Here is an 18,821-nt window from a genome sequence, read left to right as displayed (position 1 = left end):
ATGTATGTATATACTTTGAATATTTTTGGGCACGGTTCAGTTTCATTTAATTGTATATTTTCTTTCTTAAGATGTCAATCCCTATTTGCTCTGATTCACTTTCCTGTCTGGGGTTAAATTCATTCTCATGAACACGACATGTTCTTTAAAGCACTGACCACAGTTACGCAAGATCTATAAGTATGGTCACGCTACTTACTGTCGATCTCCACCGCATCATGCAGCCTGAACGTAGAACACGGTGTTAGGTAGGTCGCCTCCATAGGAGAACTGGGGCGTGTAAGAGATGTTTATGACTCACATCTGAACATACTCTAAAGTGAGCTCACCCGATGAGTAGATGAGTTTCTCTGCTTTTTAAATGTGCTTGAAACCTGCCACTTTTGGGTAGAAGAGCCACCTCTGGGTGTGCTAGTTTGGACGATCTCCACTCCAGAGCCGCTTGAAAGCAAAGGTGCTTAAGATAACATTTCACAGTTTGTTGAAGAACCAGTTGTAAAGGTCTCTGCCGGTTAGCACTTTTGCAGATGGATAGCATGCGCTGTATTTAGCCGGCTTTAACTGTTGAACCCTTTTTGGTTCAGCTACTAGCAGCATCTTGCATTCACACTTTCGGCGTCCTCCGTGGTGTTTCTATTTACATAAGGCTTTAGAAAGCTCTTCCAGACTGTTTTCGGCACATTTATATGTGCATATGCTAATACATGTAGCCTCACCCGCTGATAGCTGCAATCAATATTTAAAGATTCTCTTCATTTACTCCAATCACTCAGCATCCGGGGCCATTTAAAGAGAAAACGTTTATTGCTTCGATGCTCATTAAGACGATGAGTTGGTTGATTTTTTTTTTTTTTCCCCCCTCAGAGAGTAGCCCCCTGGTGACATATTGAATGTAAGGAAATAGCAAGAGCAGCATCTCAAAGATCCGGTTGGCACTGCAGAAGAGTGAAATATGTTTGCTATTACTTTTTCAGGTCAGAGATGTTATCAGCAGCATAAAGCTGGTGGATTTACAATTGTTGGTAGACATAAGATAACAGCCTCAGAAGAGGAGGGGAAATATTTTTAATGCCAGAGGTGCAGCTTAATAGAATGACACCGTGCCAATTTTTTTTTATTATTATTATTTATGTGTAATATCCCACTGTTTATCCAGGGTTGTGTTAAGAATATGACAGCCTTGTTTCTGTTTAATACGAATCGATAAACTTGTGCAGAGGAATATCAGTGAGGAGGAAGCAGTTGACCTGTTCATAAAACGAGAGACACCAGAAAGTTTTCTGCCAAGATTATGTAAGGGTTCAATACTGTAATTTATCATGCTGACTGTATGAAAGCTGCAATTATCAGGGCAGCATTTGGTAGTCTGCTAAGGAGAGACGCTTTTCTCTGTAGACGAAATTGCTGCGTGAACTTGGCTCTAAAAGCCATTATCAGGGAGCAGAGTTTGTTGTTGCTGCCGAAAAATTTGTAAGAGGTGGAGGGAGTTGATGTGGGAGACCAATCAGCGGTGTGCCACCAACTTTACATGCCCTTTGTTCATATCAGATAAACTTTTTTTTGTCTTGTTACAAGCACAAGTATTTTTCTTTTTTTTTCTTTTTTCTATTGCCTAATTATGAGGTGGAATGAAAACAGTTTTATGTCGTAGGAAAGCAAAAGCCAGAATTCAGTCCCCCTTTATTCTTTAAAATCAGAAAACCTTACATTGTTTTCTTTCAATGCTACCATTATGATAAGCCGCCGCACTTGTCTGTCACACAATAAAATATATTAACAAAATATGTAAAGGTTAAACGAGTTTGAATACTTTTAGAAAACAAAGCAAGTGCAACACGTCTACGTTAAATTAGTTCCTCTACTTCAAACTAGCTGGCAGAAAACACAAGTAAAACATCTGATAAAAAATGTAGTCACTTTTTGTTTTTGGAGTTATATAATTGTTGCATTAAATATGAATGAATGTGGTTTTTTGTTGTTTTTTTTTTAATATAAAACATACCAAAAAACAAAAGGGTTTTGGTCCTTTGATCTTCATGCATTTCATCCGTTTGTGTGCTCGTTTCAGATCGTCTCTCAGAGGAAACTGACCAAAGCTCTGCTCAAACAGGGAAACACTGCTGGAAAGTCTTCAATAATGGTACGACGTCCCTTCCCGAAAACCGGCCCCACCTCAGTTCAACGCACCCAGAGCACGCGCTTGACGCCAAGCGCGCGCTCACAAGCTCTGGAGATAATTAATTTGATGATGTTTCCCTCTCGCTCTGCACCGTTCCTCATTTCCATCTCATTTCCTCTCACCTCCTTCTTACGCCTCTGTGTCCATCTCCCCCTCTGCTACCCTAATCCCACCCGTCCACCCCCTCAACCCCCGAAATTTGTCTGTATAGGTGACAGCAGAGGAGTTGTCAGGAAACGACGATTACGTTGAACTCTCTTTCAGCGCTCGGAAGCTAGACGACAAGGTTTGTCCAGATGCTTGTTTTTGAAGTTTAGGAATGTGAGCTTTATATATATGTGTGTGTGTGTGTGTGTGTGTGTGTGTGTGTGCGTGGGTGGGTGGAAGCCAGTGAGATTTGATGATGAAATAACTCATGCAAAACACAAGGGTACAATCTGGGCTCATGCAAGAAGACCTGCGGAGATAGGTGGGCACCTCCCTGGTACAATAACCCTCTTTTATCTAGACAACCCAATCAGAGACACACACACACACACACACACACACACACACACACACACAGAGTACTAGATTAATTTTTGGCTTCCCTTAACACACACGCGCCCTCACCCACAGCCACGGATGACTAATCCAAACGAGTTGTGCCCAAGAGGAATGATGGAGTATAAACGAGGGAGGGGCGCATAAATCGGAGAGGACAGAGGAGAGAGAGATGGCTGGTTGAAACAAAAAAAAAAAAAGAAAAAGAAAGCCAGAGACAGAAGGTGAAATGATGGCTCTGGTAGTTGCATGAATGATTTATGTTTATGATCAAAGTGTGTGTTTTCTTTCTTCTTTTTCTCTGTCAAGGATTTCTTCAGCAAGTCAGACCCTTTTCTGGAGATCTTTAGAGTAAACGACGATGGGACTGAGTCGCTCGTACACCGGACCGAGGTAACTGCAGTGTATCTACCAAAGCATTCTGACCTCTTTTTTTTTTTTTTACACTCCATCAGTAAAAAGAATAAACGCAGCCAAGAGCCCTTTTGGTAACTCTGTAGGACCTCCTGATATCCACAGCTTGGATGGGAGAAGCTGTTGCAATTTGGCCTTAATGGGACTGTAAGAAGAAAACCTTTGTTAAAAGAAAGCCACAAGAAGCCTCGTTTACTGTGAGCCATGCAGGGAACACAGCAAACCTGCGTCTCGTCTGTAACCGTCCCTGCAGCATACCTGCAAGGAAGTTGGTTGGAGTAATTATGCAGATGGATGAAGCTAAATACAGGACAGTCCATGAAGAAAAGCTGTTAGAACATGCAAACCAGATTCACCTTTCATCGGGACAACGGCTCTTTAGCCAGAGTTACAGTAGGCGATAGATCAAAGCATGACAAAATATATATTAAAAAAAAAAAAAAAACGTCTAGTTTCTCACATTTTGTGGTCAACTGTTACAGAGCTCTTCTGACAGTTGTTTTGTTTTCCTCTACAGACAGTGATGAACAACCTGAGCCCAGTCTGGAAATCATTTAAAGTTTCATTGAACACTCTCTGCAGTGGAGACCATGACAGGGAGCTAAAGGTGAGTTTGAAAGTCCCACTGTGTGAGAAAAGAGAAAATAATAGGAGCCAGTTAGCCTCAAATACAATCCACCGCTGAGCGGAAAAGCTTGGGCAGAGCTGGTTTCATAATGTAACTTGACACACAGCTTTCTTATAGGCCACATAAGCACATCGACGCCTGCTGAAGTTTCTTTTTAACCTGATTCTCTACATAAATGTTTTTTTCTTAGTTCTCGAGAGACCATCTACATTAAGTAACACGCACAAGTTTGCGCTCCCTTGGAAAGGGTGCAGACCTTAATTGGATATTTTTGGCTATGGCTTGTTCAAGAAATATAAAAGTCAAAGCTAAATAAACACACTTGCTCCTAATAGCCTGTGCCGACAATCAGCAAGTTATTTATTCTCCCTGGAATCAGGAAACTATGCAAGTTGATTGCAGATAAATGTGACAAAGACTATTTAAGGCTGTTGTTTTCTGAGTATGTAACATAATCAACAAGTTCCAATCAACAGAAATACAGGAGGTCAAAGGTTAAAACTGAATTAATTCATTGTCATTGTTGATTTTACATTTTCTTAACTAAATTCTCAACTAAATTCACTTGTCCCCTATATTTTTATTAAATAAAATCAGTAGCAGTCATGACGCTCTCCTTATTAAATTGATTATGTCAGCACAAAGTCTTTTGAAACTAGGCTTTGTCAGCTTATTTACATCTTCTATTAATTTCTGTCCCTCTGTCTTGCTTTACATGGGCTATATTTTGCCAAGGTAGAACTAAAAAATAAATCTGCGCTCATTCATTTATTTCCCCACTTTAATTGTCAGAAAACAGAACATCAATATTTTCACTTAAGTGAAAATTGACATTTTGCAGGAAACATCAATGCACTACGATTTCAGCTCCAGTTTAAACACATCACCACAAAAGACAAAAATCTTTGCCAATAATCTTTGCCTGTGTTAGTTGCATCTATATTCGCCAGTGCAATGATCCAATAAAGTAAGAAGTGTCCTCTTGCTCATATCAAACCTGTAGCTGGTCTCACTCCATGCTCATAGCAGGGTCTGCAGAGTAAAAAAAAAAAAACAGAATTGCAGTGCAAAACCCACAATCTTTTTCTTTTTCTTTTTTTTTTGGTCCCTTTCTATTTGAGAAATGCTGACAAAGGACTCAAACGTTTTTGAATTTAAGAATCGCTAAAAAGTTTTATGACACTAATAATACATCCACCCATCAGAAATCATTCTAATGGTTGAAAACTGGCCATAAGTTTTCATTTTATCTTTCATACCAGATCTATTTTCTCTGTGTAACAACGCCAAAACAACAAACCCTAGACTGCCTTAGATCTGCTTTTTGCTGTGTGGTTATTCAAGGCTTTCTCAGCTCCAGTCCATCTTTCTTCTTATCTACTGAGACTTTTTCAAAGTAGAATTAGATTGAACCACACAATGACTCGTGCTTGAAGGAAACTAACGCACAATGCGATTTTTAGATTCAGGCCTTTTTCACAGCTCAGTTGTACCATGTGGGAGGGACACATGCTACAAAGAAACTATGATGCTACCAGTGCCGTAGGCGCGCACACACAACTATTTAAACACCTTTAATCCACAGATAAATATATATGTATATATTTAAAAGTACCATCGCAAAAATGCTCAAGTAGGTCTGTCAGTTTGGCACTCGGCTCGGTTTCGGTGCAGCTGTCCGTTTTGTTTAATGGGCTCAGTGGTCATCTTAAACTCTCACCTTCCCTCGCCTGCGCTCCTGTGTGCGCGCAACGCTGCAACATCAGCTGTGAACATTTATTCTCCTCATGAATAAACATGAACTTGCTCATTAATTATGCAAAGGCTTCTTAACTCTGCGTGGCTCCTGACAGCAGGAGAAAGGCCTGGCACACTCTGAAACGCGCGCATGGATGCCATCGACCACAGGCTTCCAGGGCTACCTGTTTGAAGCATCACGGCAATGGTTAGGAACGGGAGGGCAGAGATTTCTATTCAGTCCAGGATTTTACTTTCGCCAGGGTCTTTAAGTGACCAATGCATAAATGCATTACCCTCCTCTGTGGAGTCTGGCTGCCTCTTCCTTTGTACTTCTTCCTGCTCGTTTCTTCACCTCCCTACTCTTCCTTCTCTCCCCGCTCTCATTGGTCTCTTGCTCTCGCCGCCAGTTAGTATTCAGTGAATGGAACAGAGCTTCTTCATTTTTTCATTAGTCCTTTGCACAGCCTCTCTGCCTCTTGAAGTGAAGCACGGCTGCAAAAGCAAGCACCCCCTTCCCTTCTACAAGGAAATTACTAACAAAAAAAAAAAAACACACACACACAGACACACACACAAAAAACACAAATTACAAAGACAAAAAAAGAAGGGCATGCGCACTTCAGGTGCAGGCTCTCAACAGCTTAAGTGGGAGACAGGAAATAAGAGGATTATTGCTGGTCCTTGTTTTTTAATCACCACAGTTGTACTGGTTCAGATTGCTGGTGGCTGGTTTGACCTAAAAGGCAAGAGGGTCACAGGATTTACAGTAAATTAGCCCACTACAGCAGAACAGACATAGGAATCATCTGGATATAAGTGCTAAATCAGAAATCTACTCTCTAGGATGTCATTGAACACCGTACCTCAGTGGAAAAGCCCATATGCACTTACAAATTATTATTATTTTCGTGGTACACCTTGCTGGTGTGCCACTTTGTGCCACATTTTGCCTTGCAGAAATATTTCACTGTGGGGTGACTGTAGTTCAGTGGTAGTCACTTTGCAATCACAAGGTCATGGGTTTGATTCCAGCTTCCTCCTGACAAGGCACTTAACCTGACGTCGCCCTTCCGATCTGTAAGCGTGAAAGGATGAATGTGTCTGCAGTATAAAGTGCTGCGGTCAGAATGACTGGAAAGGTGTTTTATAAACTCTGTCCATGTAATTCTTTGTGGCATAACAACCAAATGAGGCAAGTCTCAAAGGCGCTCCACTGGGATTGAGTTCTCTTGAGTTTGGAGGCAACTGGTGTGCAATGAAATCATCGTCAGGAGAAGATTTGAGCTTTATAACATGACACATAAACTGGCCATAAAGGGATTGAGGTGGTCAGCAACAATAGGCTGCAGTGTTTAAGCAATGAAAAGTTGAGGAACTAAAGGCGTGCCAGTAAAATGTTCCTTACACCACAACTTCCATGATGGATCCATGCCATCATTAGGTTTGCACCAACTTTTTGATCTTGTGATGTTAATGCTGTACCTTAAATTGAGGCTCTTTGGATGAAGCAGCATTTACACAAACTGTCCGAAATTCGGTGGAAACTGAGGTCTCAGTGTCTTGTTCGCCGACAGGAGTGAGACGACCTGATGTTATCTTCTGTTGCTGTGGCCCTTCTGCTTCCAGGTTGGGCATTTTCTGCTTAGAAAGATGATATTTCTAGATATTAATAGAGAGTCACCTTTCTATTATCTTAAACCTGCTTAATCTGACTGCTATCATCAATCAAGGTACTTTTCCCCATTTCTTTTTTCTTTTCTTTTCTTTTTTTTTTGACAGTCCCCTTTGTTTACCATTCTGGTGCTAAGTTAGAACTTTAAATAGTTATCTTCCTTTTATTTAGACAGCTAACTTCACTGAGTGTCTGATTCACTGTTTCTATTAACAAGCTATTCAACATGAAGATGCCAAATAAACCGATATTATATACAGCAGCAAATCCCTAATCATACAAACCACTCGAAGCGCTTCAAACTAGAGCCCCATTCACCCAGTCATGCTCACTAACACGCGCACATCAACACACCAATATGCGGATCAGTAGGGAGATTTGGGTTATGTGCCTGGTGGCAGCTGAAAGCTGTAATGGAAACCACGACTTTGGGTTTGCAAGACAACTGTTTTCCCACCGTGTCACTGTCACGTTTGATGCAACCGTAAGAAAAAAAAAAGGTACCTAATAAAGTGGCCTGTGCGGGTACCTAATAAAGTGGCCTGTGCGTGTCTGTACATATAAAAGTCTTTTGTCATGTTTTGAAATGATCAGTTTGCTTCTTCGTGAGGTGTTGAAGCTTTGTCCTCTGACCCCGTTTTGATTGTCGTCGTTTATATTGCCAAATGGCTCCTCCGAGAGAGAGAGGGAAAAAAAACTATTACGTCTAAACCCTGACACTCATAAAGCCGTCTCTAAAGCCTCTCAGCATCGTCAGATTAATATTTCACTGCTCCACGGCCCCCCCACCAACTCCACCCCATCAATCATTCAGCATGGCATTTCTTTGCAGACGTGTGGTGTGCATGTGTGGATGCTCAGGTAGCAGTTCTTCTCACCACGTGTTCCTGTGTGTGTGTGTGTGTGTGTGTGTGTTTGTTTCTGCGCTAGTGCACGGTTTGGGACTGGGACTCCAACGGCAAACATGACTTTATTGGAGAGTTTCAGACCACGTATAAGGAGATGATGAGGGCAGAGCAGGAGGGCAAGCAGGTAAGAAAATGGACGCTCAAAATCAAAGCTGTGACTCGTATGTGCTCTGCATGTAATTGGGCGCGCGGCTGCCTCTGCGCTCCCTCCGCGCCGCATTTAAATAATTTCCCGTGCAACAATATCCAGAAAGTGCCTTAAAATTACCCTCGAGTGCAAAGCACCCACCGCCGCCGCTGCCACCTTCTTCTTGTCTTTTCTCAGATTCAGTGGGAATGCATCAACCCCAAATATCAGATGAAGAAGAAGAATTACAGAAACTCTGGAACCGTCATACTCAACCACTGCAAGGTAACTTACACAGCATAATCCTGATCGGCATCTTCTGACGTTTGTGCGCTTCTTTTGAAACAAACGACGAGGGCGACGACTGCTTTGGTGATTAGTTGTTGTACCTTTAAAATGTCCTGTAATTCAGAGCTTAACATAATGGCAAGATTGCAACCCTGTTTAACAAAAGTATACTTTCTTCACAATTTCTCACTTAAACTTAATATAATAAGATATTTTGCAGGGGGTTGGTGTAATGTGACAGACCTACACAAAGCAGCGTACAACTATGAAGTGAAAGCAAACTGATTTGTGGTTTTGATTTTCTTTTTTTATTAAAAAAAAAAAATCTGGAAAGCATGGCCTTCCGTTTTGACGTAACCCTTTTTTCTCTGGTACCCATAGTTAAAATCCACTGCCTTGTGTATAATTAGTAAGTTGGTTAATTTAATCTCAGTATGAAAACTGTCATTTGCGACGGCCTCCCGAGGTTTGCTTGAGAATAAACAGAATCACAAAGATCAGCAACACGGCGGACAAGTGAGGGAATTAATTTACGTAGAAGTTAAAAGCAGGGTTAAGCTATAAAATTATCTAATAGGAATTGAACATCTCACAGAGCTTTGTTTCTTCCCTCATGCACAAATAGAGAGTGTGGCACAGTTGGACATCTTCTGAACTCAGGCTGGGCAAGGAGAGCATCCATCAGAGAAGCAGCCAAGAGGCATGTGGCAGCTCTGGACAAGCTGTACAGATCGATGGCTCGCAGAGGAGAATCTCGGTTTAAACTACCCACAGTATCCACAAACTTGATGTTATGGATACGTTGCTTTTTTTTTTTTTTTTTTGTGGTAGAAAAGTCACATTAAGCGACACCCTGAGCAAATCCACCCAACTGTGGAACATGGAGCGTCGTGCAATAGGGACACTTTCCCAGACAAGCTGTCCACTTAGCTGGAGCTAATTTGCGGAGAAGAACGGGCAAAAAAACTCTCTAGATGCTAAAACTGGTTGAGGCACACCAAAAGAGTTGAAATAAAAAGTGATTCAACAGAGCAGACTGAGGGAAGTTGAATACAAACACTACACTTTTTAAAGTTTTGGGTTTTTTTTTTTCTTTTATATAATTTTGAAAACCATGAATACTTTTCCTTCTACTTCACTGTTGGAAACTATTTTGTGTTGGTCTTACACACAAAATCCCGATAAAACACACCGAAACGCGTGTTTGTAACGTGACAAACTGTGGGAATGTTCAACAGGTGCTTTTATACACACATTTACTTGAGGCGTCCCTGTTTTCTGGCACATTTTACTGGCTAATTGTATGCTGCTTTGAGAAGACCGTGTCCTTTCTGCAACACGTGCTAAAAAGAGCTTTAGATGCATATGAATGCATCAGTGTCAGTAGCGGGCTGCCCAGATTAGGCGAACAGGCAGATTTTCTTGCATTTTTGGCTCATATAGAGAGGATGACCAGAGCCAAGCACGCTCCGGAACGCTGAGATAATCTACATGACACTCAAAGGGACCCAAGTTGGATTTATCTTTTTCTCTCTTGTTTATTCTTTTCTTCCAACCATTAATCCAACCATTTTCTAAAACTGTGTGTAAAACCTTATTTGTCATTATGTAGTTTGAACAAAATATTTTTCAATATTATTTTCAGTGTTATAGAATATACTGTCAAGTGGCTAGATGGAAAAAAAAAAAGGAGTGCATTTTGCTCCACTGTCATAAACCCAGCATGCTAGAGACTACATGTTAATATTACTTCCAATTCATGGACAATAATATTGACTTACTGGTTGTTTTCCATTTATCGCATCTTCATACTTCCCAGTAGACGTAACTAGAAAACATATTTCTTTGACCTTTCAATCCCCCACGACTGTTCTCCCCGCTTTCTGGGCTCATGAATTGCTCCATCCTGCCTGGGGTCCCATCTGGACTGCTTAGGCAGTGTGGGGCCTGAGGACATGTCAGCAGAGTGGAGATATCCAAATGTTCCCCCGGAGCGGCCCGCTAGAGTGCTCCAATCCAAATGTATCTTTGTGCTGGTGCCACAGAGCTACCAGAACGACCCAACTGTTGCTTTGGCTGGTGCAAGCGTATGAAAAAATATTTGGAAATTATCGTTGCACCTGTTTAGTGGTGTCATTTTTGTTTTTGTTTTTGTTGTCTAATAATGGTTTTGGGGGACAATTCAGTTTAGCTTTCAACACGTACAGAGATTCTTGCACGCAACACCGAGATGTGTCTATTCAAAACTTGTGCTGGCTGTCGGTGTGCAATGATTTGGATTCAACAAAAACAAGCGTTCTGCACATGATCGCTGGAAAATAAATCCACAAGGTATTTGGAGGTATATACAGGGCTTTTGGAGGACTTAAGGCCTTATTTATGTCACACAAGACTTAATTTATATGAGAAAAAAACACAGACATAAATATGTTTCTCTTCTAATATCACTAATGTAAATATGGAGAGTTTGCTCTTTGGGAGCCTTTTGAGAGTTCATGACCCCCTGCAGACGTTACATTTGGTGATTCAGTAGGCTTTTGGAGGACTTAAGGTCTCATTTTTGTCACCCAGAACATAAATATTGATATGATATAACCATGTCAATATACTAGTTTTTTTGTCAGTCACAAATCCAGCCTACCTCTAAGATTGTCTTAGTCCTCTCTCAACGTTCCAGCCATGAACAGTGATGGTTTCTATAACCCTGGAGATTTTGCAAAAAAACTATTTCTTATTACTGGTATTTTTCCCCTCTATTGAATAATTGTACCTAAATTAAAGATAGGACTTTTCAAAACTTTACAGGGTGGTTATGTTACTGCAATACAAGATTTTTATTTTTATTTTTTCAATGCTGTTTGCGATCTTTGCCAGCAGTGCCAGAGATCGTGGCCGGCGCCGTCAAATGAACCGATTCCCCTCTTCCAAAACGCTCCGTCTCATTCCAGTCAGCACGTGCCGAGTCTGATTCTTTGTCGGTTTTGATAAAACACAGTTCTTATTGCTTACCCAGCTATTCGTGGTAATAAATGTAATGGCATTGGTGTACTTTTTTTCTTAATATGCGAGCATGTGTTCATTGTACTCTGCATATTTCATTGTCACGATTCATGCGGACAGCCGGTTTGAGCCTGTCGGGGAGGCACTTCTCCCACCCAGGCAGCAACCACTATCTATCTGTCTTTTCATACCCCCATGAACAATTCATGACCACAGCCTTAATTAAAGTGATCTCTCCTGACAGATCATCAAAATGTACTCCTTCCTGGATTACATCATGGGAGGCTGCCAGATTCAGTTCACAGTAAGACATCCAGGACACAGTCATTGATATTTTGCACTTGTGCGCTCCATCGCTAGTTTGTGCTCACTCGTGCTTTGTGACTGTTTTTATTTTATTTATTTATTTTTTGATTCTGCCCCAGGTGGCCATAGACTTCACAGCATCCAATGGGGATCCAAGAAATAGCTGCTCTCTCCATTACATCCATCCCTACCAACCCAACGAGTACCTCAAAGCCCTGGTGGCTGTAGGGGAGATCTGTCAGGACTATGACAGGTGAAGTAACTTGCAGTTGTAGTGTTTTGCTTTTATATCTAAAATCCTTGACGCAGAGTTTTTTTTTTTTTTTTTTACTTTGTGCTAAACAGTGTCTATGATTGGCCATTACTAAGAAACCCCTAAAAATGATGTGAAACTAAAAAGTAGATTAAACAAAGTAAAAAAAAAGTAGGATTTTTTTTTTGTTGGTATGCATGTGTATTCTATCAGTTTATAGAGCAACCTTTCATTGCAGTAAACAGCAGCCAGGGTTTGAGGAATGTTCCAGCAATCTTCAACAACCAAACACCGTCCGTTCTTGTATGCAAATTAACCCAAGTTCAGTTTAATTCAATTCAGTTTATTTATGTAGCCCCAATTCACAACAAATGTCACCTCGAGGCATTTTTACAAAAATATGCATTTCAATTCAACCACACTTACATTCCAACTGATTCTAGTTATCAAACAGTGCAGTATGCTCAGTTAGTTACTTAAAGTAATTTAAAAAAAGTTTATATTTAAGGAAACCCAGCGGATTGCATCAAGTCATTGTTGGACTTGATGTTGGATGGAGAATATCTGTAAACACCTATTTTAAAGGACTGCCACGGACTTTTAATTGAATTTGGATTCATGCGTTGTGTTAGATCTACTCTAACACAAAGCATGCTTTGATCTGAACCACTTCTTTGCAGCTGTGTGTTGAGGGTTTGTTGTCATGCTGGAAGGAAAACCTCTGCCCCACTCTCAAGCCTCCAACAGATTTTCTTTCAGTGTTGCCTCGTGTCTAGCTTCACCCATACTCCAATTTACTCTGACCAGCTTTTCCATCCCCGCTGTAAGAAAAAAAATAAAAGCATTTCCACACATTAGTGGTGGTTTTGGATGTGGCCCTTACGCATTCTTCTCCGGGGTGGCATTAGCAATTGTGTAATGAGAAAGTTTTCTATTGCTTTGCCTCGTCGGTGGGGGGTTGCCACCCCCAAATGTGTAGTAGGCGTCCCCTTGCTGAACGCTGCTAAGAATAGCAAGATTAGCCAACATGCTTTGTGTGGGACTGCGATGCATTTTATCTCTTCCTAGAATTTCTCATAATTTCCTGTGTTTTGTCTAGTTGGGCTTCCGTGGGGCGGCAGAAGCTCCCTCAAAGTACCATTAAGAAGACGCATCACTGCTGGGGATGGTGGTTAGGGGGGCGATGATAGGTCTTAGTTTTCTGGCGCAGATGGCGCTTTAAATGTAGGGATAAATGTTCGCTTTCGATTTTTCCCTACGGCTCGTTGGACTTGATCGGTTTTGTTATTGCCGCCCAATAGCAATAACATAACAGAGCCAAGATTTGTAAAGTGCGTGACTTTTAACTTCTTCACAAGTATATTACTTCTGGCCTGTCTACTGTCTTTCTTGGTTTTCCTAATGCTCTTTGTTTATTAAAGTTTTCTAAAAAAAAAAAGAAAAAAAAAGCAAACATCTATTTTACCTCTGAAGGCAATGTAACCTTATTTATTTAGATGTGCTGCTAAAACCAAACAGCACACTGAATTCTGTATATGTAGCGTGCAAATGTAAATTAATTAAAAAATCGTATATTATTATTATTATAGTATTGTCTCTCTCTATCTCTCTCTCTCTCTCTCTCTCTCTCTCGCTCTTTCTCTCTTGGTTTCCAGTAATTTGTGTGTCGTTCCTTTGTTGCAGTGATAAAATGTTTCCTGCGTTTGGTTTCGGAGCTCTGATACCGCCGGATTTCAAGGTAGGAAACCAGAGTTTTACGCTTGTACACTCGGCGAAGCAAGGGGAGTTCTGGATGGTTCAGATTACATTTTAAGCCTCCTTCGGAGGTGCCGCTTACTTTTGATCAGCATGAAAGCAGAAATTGTGCGTCAGACCTGTAAACTGGACTTGACACATTGTGCTGAGCGATCGGCTTGTCTCAGCTGTTGAAGACCCTCTCTCCCCTTTGTCTCCTCTCTCCTCTGTCCTCTCTTTCATGCCTGCAGGTTTCACATGACTTTGCTGTGAACTTCGATGAGGAAAATCCGGAATGTGCCGGTGATTTAACGCAACTCAAACACACATAACTTTGCTCACTTTTAGATGCACCAAAACAGACAGAAAGCACTATAGGCCTGTCTTTCTCACACACACACACACACACACACACACACACACACACACACACACACACGGCCACGCATGCACACATTAGCACACGCGCAGACCAATGCAGCTGGGAGGTTTGTCAGAATGCTGCAGGATGTATTTCAGGCTCCACGACACAGAGAGAAACAACACTAATCTGTATGTGTGAAATGGGCTTCCGTGCTCCTCTCCACACATAGCTGCAGTCCCTGTTGCGAAGGTGTGTTTGTGTGTCGCGTCGTGTGTTTGTGCAGACCATGAGGGGAATGCTTTTCGAAAAATGCTCAGTCACCCTGTGGCGCAATTACACACACACACACACACAGAGAGAGCCTGATTTATTCTAGCAGACACGTTTGCAAGTATGCGAACTTCAACTCTGCGAGGCCGTCGTGTGCGCAACTTGCACACTGGTGGAAGGGGGTGGGGGTGGGGGGAAACAAATAAACACAGCAGTGAGAACCCACATATACGTTCTGTGTTGCAGGGATCCAAGGTGTGGTGGAGGCCTACCAGAATTGCCTTCCTAAAATCCAGCTGTACGGGCCCACCAACATCGCCCCAATCATCCAGAAAGTGGCCTCCTCTGCCTCCGAGGAGATGCACACCAAAGAGGCCATGGTGAGAGAGTGAATGGAACAGATGAAATATGAAATATATTTTTATAGCTGTGACCTTTTACTACTGTAAGACAAGGAGAAATGGAAGAAAGGAAAAAGACAAAAAGCGACAGATCAGAAAGGATAAGACGAGGTAAATGTAATAAACTGAAGAAGGAGATGTGCGTGGTTGTGTGTGTGTGTGTGCGCGCGTTTGAAGAGGGCTGATTGATATTAATTTAATTCCAGTTATAAATTTTAGAGCATGACTTTTCTCTGCATTAATGCCATCTGCTTCCCTCCGTCTCTCCGGTGGATTAGAATGGCTTTTATTTAAATCAGTCGCTGACAGGAAGTCGCTCTCGAAACATCAGCTTCGTTCCTCCCTTTTTTTTTTCTTCTTTTTTTTTTAACCTCGTCACACCAGGAATACTTCATCCTGCTAATCCTGACCGACGGAGTCATCACAGACATGGCGGACACGCGGGAGGCCATCGTGCACGCCTCCCACCTCCCCATGTCGGTCATCATCGTCGGCGTGGGCAACGCCGACTTCACGGACATGCAGATCCTAGACGGCGACGACGGGATCCTGCGCTCCCCCAAGGGCGAGCCCGTCCTCCGGGACATCGTTCAGTTTGTCCCCTTCAAGGATTTCAAACACGTAGGTGGACATCACCAATACATGCAGTCGCACTCCTACCAAACGCTGCCACTTTATCAAGCAACTGTAAGCTTTGACTCACAAAAGTCCCACTAATATGTTATTATATTACTGAAGGAATAACGTTTTCCTTATTGCCTGGGCCTCTGAAAATATTTGATAATTTGGCGGATTTGGCTACATCCTTCACTAACTTTTTTTTCCCCCCTCCTTAAATTTCCTTTTTCTCTCTTATTTTTCAAATCGGAGGCACTGCTTGAAACTAACCCCTAATAGGCAAACTATCAGACTGACGTCTCACTCTGCACCTGTGGCCATTAGGACAGCGCTGCTTCTCTATGGGGTAAACAAAAAAAACAAACAAAAAAAATAAATTCCCAGTGTTCAGACCTGAGCAGACCAGCTTTTCGGAAAGCTTCCCGCACATCCTGATGGCACAACCAGCCCCCTGGTCACAAACCACTTTTATTTGTCAAGCAGAGAAGTTCCTAAAGACTTTTATAAAGATAGATTGTTTTTCTTCTCCAGTTAGGAGAGGCGAATTAGTCAAGAAGGATAAAGATCAGACGAGAGAGGTCGGGCAGGGTATTTATTTCTCATTGAAGCCGTTGCTGGATATATCACTGCACCACAAAGCAAATAGTTTGATGGGGATATTTGAAAGTTAAGACAGCCACTTAAATTTTTTTATGTTGAAAAAACAGACTAGATTTTACAGTGTAAAAAATGTTATTGGATTTTATTTCAAAGTGAATTTTGGGGCACTTTCAAGAGCCTGAGCTACTTAAACCTAAAGGAAACACAATTTGGTATAAGAGGCAAATAAAAGTAAGCTTATTTTCATAACTTGGATGAGTACCAACTCAAAAGTAGACTTGGATATATTTGTTAAATGCCATGTACTCTTATTAGTGTTGCTTGTGTGTATAGTGTACACACAAGCAACTATAAATATATATAGTCTCACAAATATACATATATTTGTGAGACTCAGCTTTTGAAGTTAGGACATTTGTTGAGCTTACACTTAAAATGACAGGGATTTCTCCACCCCCCCAATATGGGTGTAATATGCTTGCCAGTCTCGTCAAAGCACATCAGGTCTCCGCTCCCTTGAGTGTTTGTGTGTTCGTGTTCATTTGTGTTTACGTCTTTCCCTCTCCACCGGCGTTAATTTCGCTTGGCTCTGACCAGATGGATTTGGCGGGGTCCGTTATGGTGAGTTTGGCCTGTGACAAGCTGGGAAATTAAGCAATTATATCCCATCGCATCAGCAAGTTAAGGAGAGGGAACATGTACCGAGTGTTTGAGGAGGGAGAATTGGCCAGGGAGGAGTGAGGCGATGAATATTGTGGAGGGAGATGAGGTAGGGAGACAGCTCGCTAGAGATGGCATTCGAGGGGGTCAGCTGGAGACCAGAGCTAAAGACAAAAGAGAGCGAGGGAGTGTGTGACAGAGGTGGAGAGGTGATTTTCTGCTCCGTCGTCTCTTTTCAGAAGGGATTAGGAGGACGGAGCTGCCGGGTGACAGGCGGAGTGGGGGATAACAGGTAAGCAGGAGCGGAGGAACGAGAGAGGAGGGGGGGAGGCTAGAAATGAGAGGAGGGGAACGGAGGGAGAAGAGGGTGAGGAAGCCTGGGTGAAGGCTCTTTGATGATGCATTGTCTCGTGGAATTATGTGAGATGGAGTGCAGCGGCCTCTCTGACTTTGAGGATTCAGAAGTCATGTGAATCTGTCTGCTTGATTCCTGGTGTTCCTGAAAGCACTGAAAAATGGGACGGTGACTGAAGTTCTTCGGTGTTTTCAGCATATCTTTACACATTTATTAGCTAAGCATGAACAAAATGTTTTTGTATTTTCAACCGTAATTGATTTCTTTAAACAGCACCTGCATACAAAAAAAAAAACAACAAACAGAACAGGCTTCTCTTGTAGTGTTTTAACTTGCCCTTGATTTTTACTTTTATTACATTCTGAAGGTCTTAACAGGTTTCAACTAAAGTTTCTGTTCAGTCCTGGTGCCTCACCATTAGAGCATATTGTGCAGTGCATACTTACAAATAAGAGAATGTGACAGAACGAGGACAAAGAGAATGTCCGAGGAAAAATAAAAATATCTAGAGCAGGTGAGCTACATAAGAAAATCCCACGTTTAAAAAAAAAAATGAAGAAATTCATGCAAAGAACACATTTCTTTGATGGCCACTTTACATCAATCTTATCTATGCCATGTTTCTTAGACATATAAATGTGAATTAAAATAAATCAGAGAAAAACACCTCAAGGCCAGAAGATAAGTGCCAGACGCTGAAGTCTCACTTCCTGATTTTTAAGCATGATCTTTCTGCAACTAGGCATAATGTGTTCACCAACCAGAAAAAAAAAAGTCAGGCTTTTGAGCATCCGACCAGCCAGCCATCAAGTCAGGGTTGGTCAAGATTAAAGTAATCCAGTCCTAGTTACCAGCTGCTGATTTAGACTTGCTAGGTCTCACCACAGACATCAGATTTTTACACTGTGTGCACCAGCAGTATCAGTGACCTCCCATTCAAATGGTGGCAATAAATACAAAGCAGACAAAAAAAAATTGCAAATCAGATCAGGCGGAGAAGAAGAAGAAAAACAACACTTATGCTTGTACTTCCTGATTTCCCGACTGGGACACTTTGTCACTATGGGACAATAAAGGAAAAATCTGCAGTGATACGGCAATGAGAAACCAATTTCTGTTCAGTTCTTCCCTTTCTTCTCACTAGACAAATGACAAATTGCACTTTATTGCTCCATACGAGGCTGCATTGAAAACTATGTGCACACACTGAGAGTTGTATGAATATGGGCCTGTTTCTGACAGCGACAGCTAAACATGCACACGTCTCACTCAGTCAGTCAGTCAGTATTTGGTGACGAGTCCATTGTGTCCCTTAAACACAAACTTTCAACTAAGTAGCTCCCACATCTCAATAAATCATGGCGCATAAAATAATAAAGTTGCATTGCTGAGATTATGATGATGATGATAATGTCGCACTGGATTTGTTTAATTCTACATTGTTACATGCCAGTGGAAAATAAAAAAACCCTGACATTCTCAAGGTCAAACAAAGTAGCAGCTTACTGTCAAAATGACCTTCTTGGAGAAGAGGCCTATTGTCAGCCCAGTTAACTTAAAGATCAATATACGTTGAGCAAACAAGAACAAACATCATCTCGGTACTGTGCATTATTAATTCCATGCAAAAGCAGAGTCTGCGGCTTAGTTTTTGTGCGATCGTTTACTTTCATGTTGTGTGAAGACAGCGCTTTTATGCAGAAAGGTGACAGGAGCTCAAAGAATATGATGCAATTCCTTTTTTTTTTTTTTTTTTTTTTT

General features: G+C 41.6%; 1 protein-coding gene and 1 long non-coding RNA gene across 3 annotated transcripts in view; one reads left to right on the top strand and one right to left on the bottom strand.

Moving 5' to 3' along the window:
- Window positions 1-18,821, top strand: part of cpne4b (copine IVb) — a 35,871-nt gene that overhangs the window by 13,404 nt on the left and 3,646 nt on the right. For both annotated transcript variants that reach the window (XM_007547566.2, XM_016669246.1), the window contains exons 4-15: window positions 2,069-2,140; window positions 2,391-2,465; window positions 3,032-3,115; window positions 3,654-3,743; window positions 8,107-8,208; window positions 8,410-8,496; window positions 11,744-11,803; window positions 11,925-12,058; window positions 13,742-13,796; window positions 14,044-14,095; window positions 14,673-14,806; window positions 15,212-15,448. In XM_007547566.2, the coding sequence (XP_007547628.1) occupies window positions 2,069-2,140; window positions 2,391-2,465; window positions 3,032-3,115; window positions 3,654-3,743; window positions 8,107-8,208; window positions 8,410-8,496; window positions 11,744-11,803; window positions 11,925-12,058; window positions 13,742-13,796; window positions 14,044-14,095; window positions 14,673-14,806; window positions 15,212-15,448 (1,182 nt within the window). The remainder of the gene's footprint in view (window positions 1-2,068; window positions 2,141-2,390; window positions 2,466-3,031; window positions 3,116-3,653; window positions 3,744-8,106; window positions 8,209-8,409; window positions 8,497-11,743; window positions 11,804-11,924; window positions 12,059-13,741; window positions 13,797-14,043; window positions 14,096-14,672; window positions 14,807-15,211; window positions 15,449-18,821) is intronic.
- On the bottom strand, window positions 15,654-18,809 carry LOC107835764 (uncharacterized). The gene is made up of 2 exons (XR_001661584.1): window positions 18,643-18,809; window positions 15,654-18,595 (listed from the first exon to the last, which is right to left on the bottom strand). It is a non-coding gene; the product is annotated as an uncharacterized LOC107835764 (long non-coding RNA).

This window comes from Poecilia formosa, unplaced genomic scaffold (genome assembly GCF_000485575.1).
Source record: "Poecilia formosa unplaced genomic scaffold, Poecilia_formosa-5.1.2 Scaffold21, whole genome shotgun sequence".
In the NCBI taxonomy this organism is placed as follows: domain Eukaryota; kingdom Metazoa; phylum Chordata; class Actinopteri; order Cyprinodontiformes; family Poeciliidae; genus Poecilia; species Poecilia formosa.
This window is presented reverse-complemented; position numbering and strand designations above follow the sequence as displayed.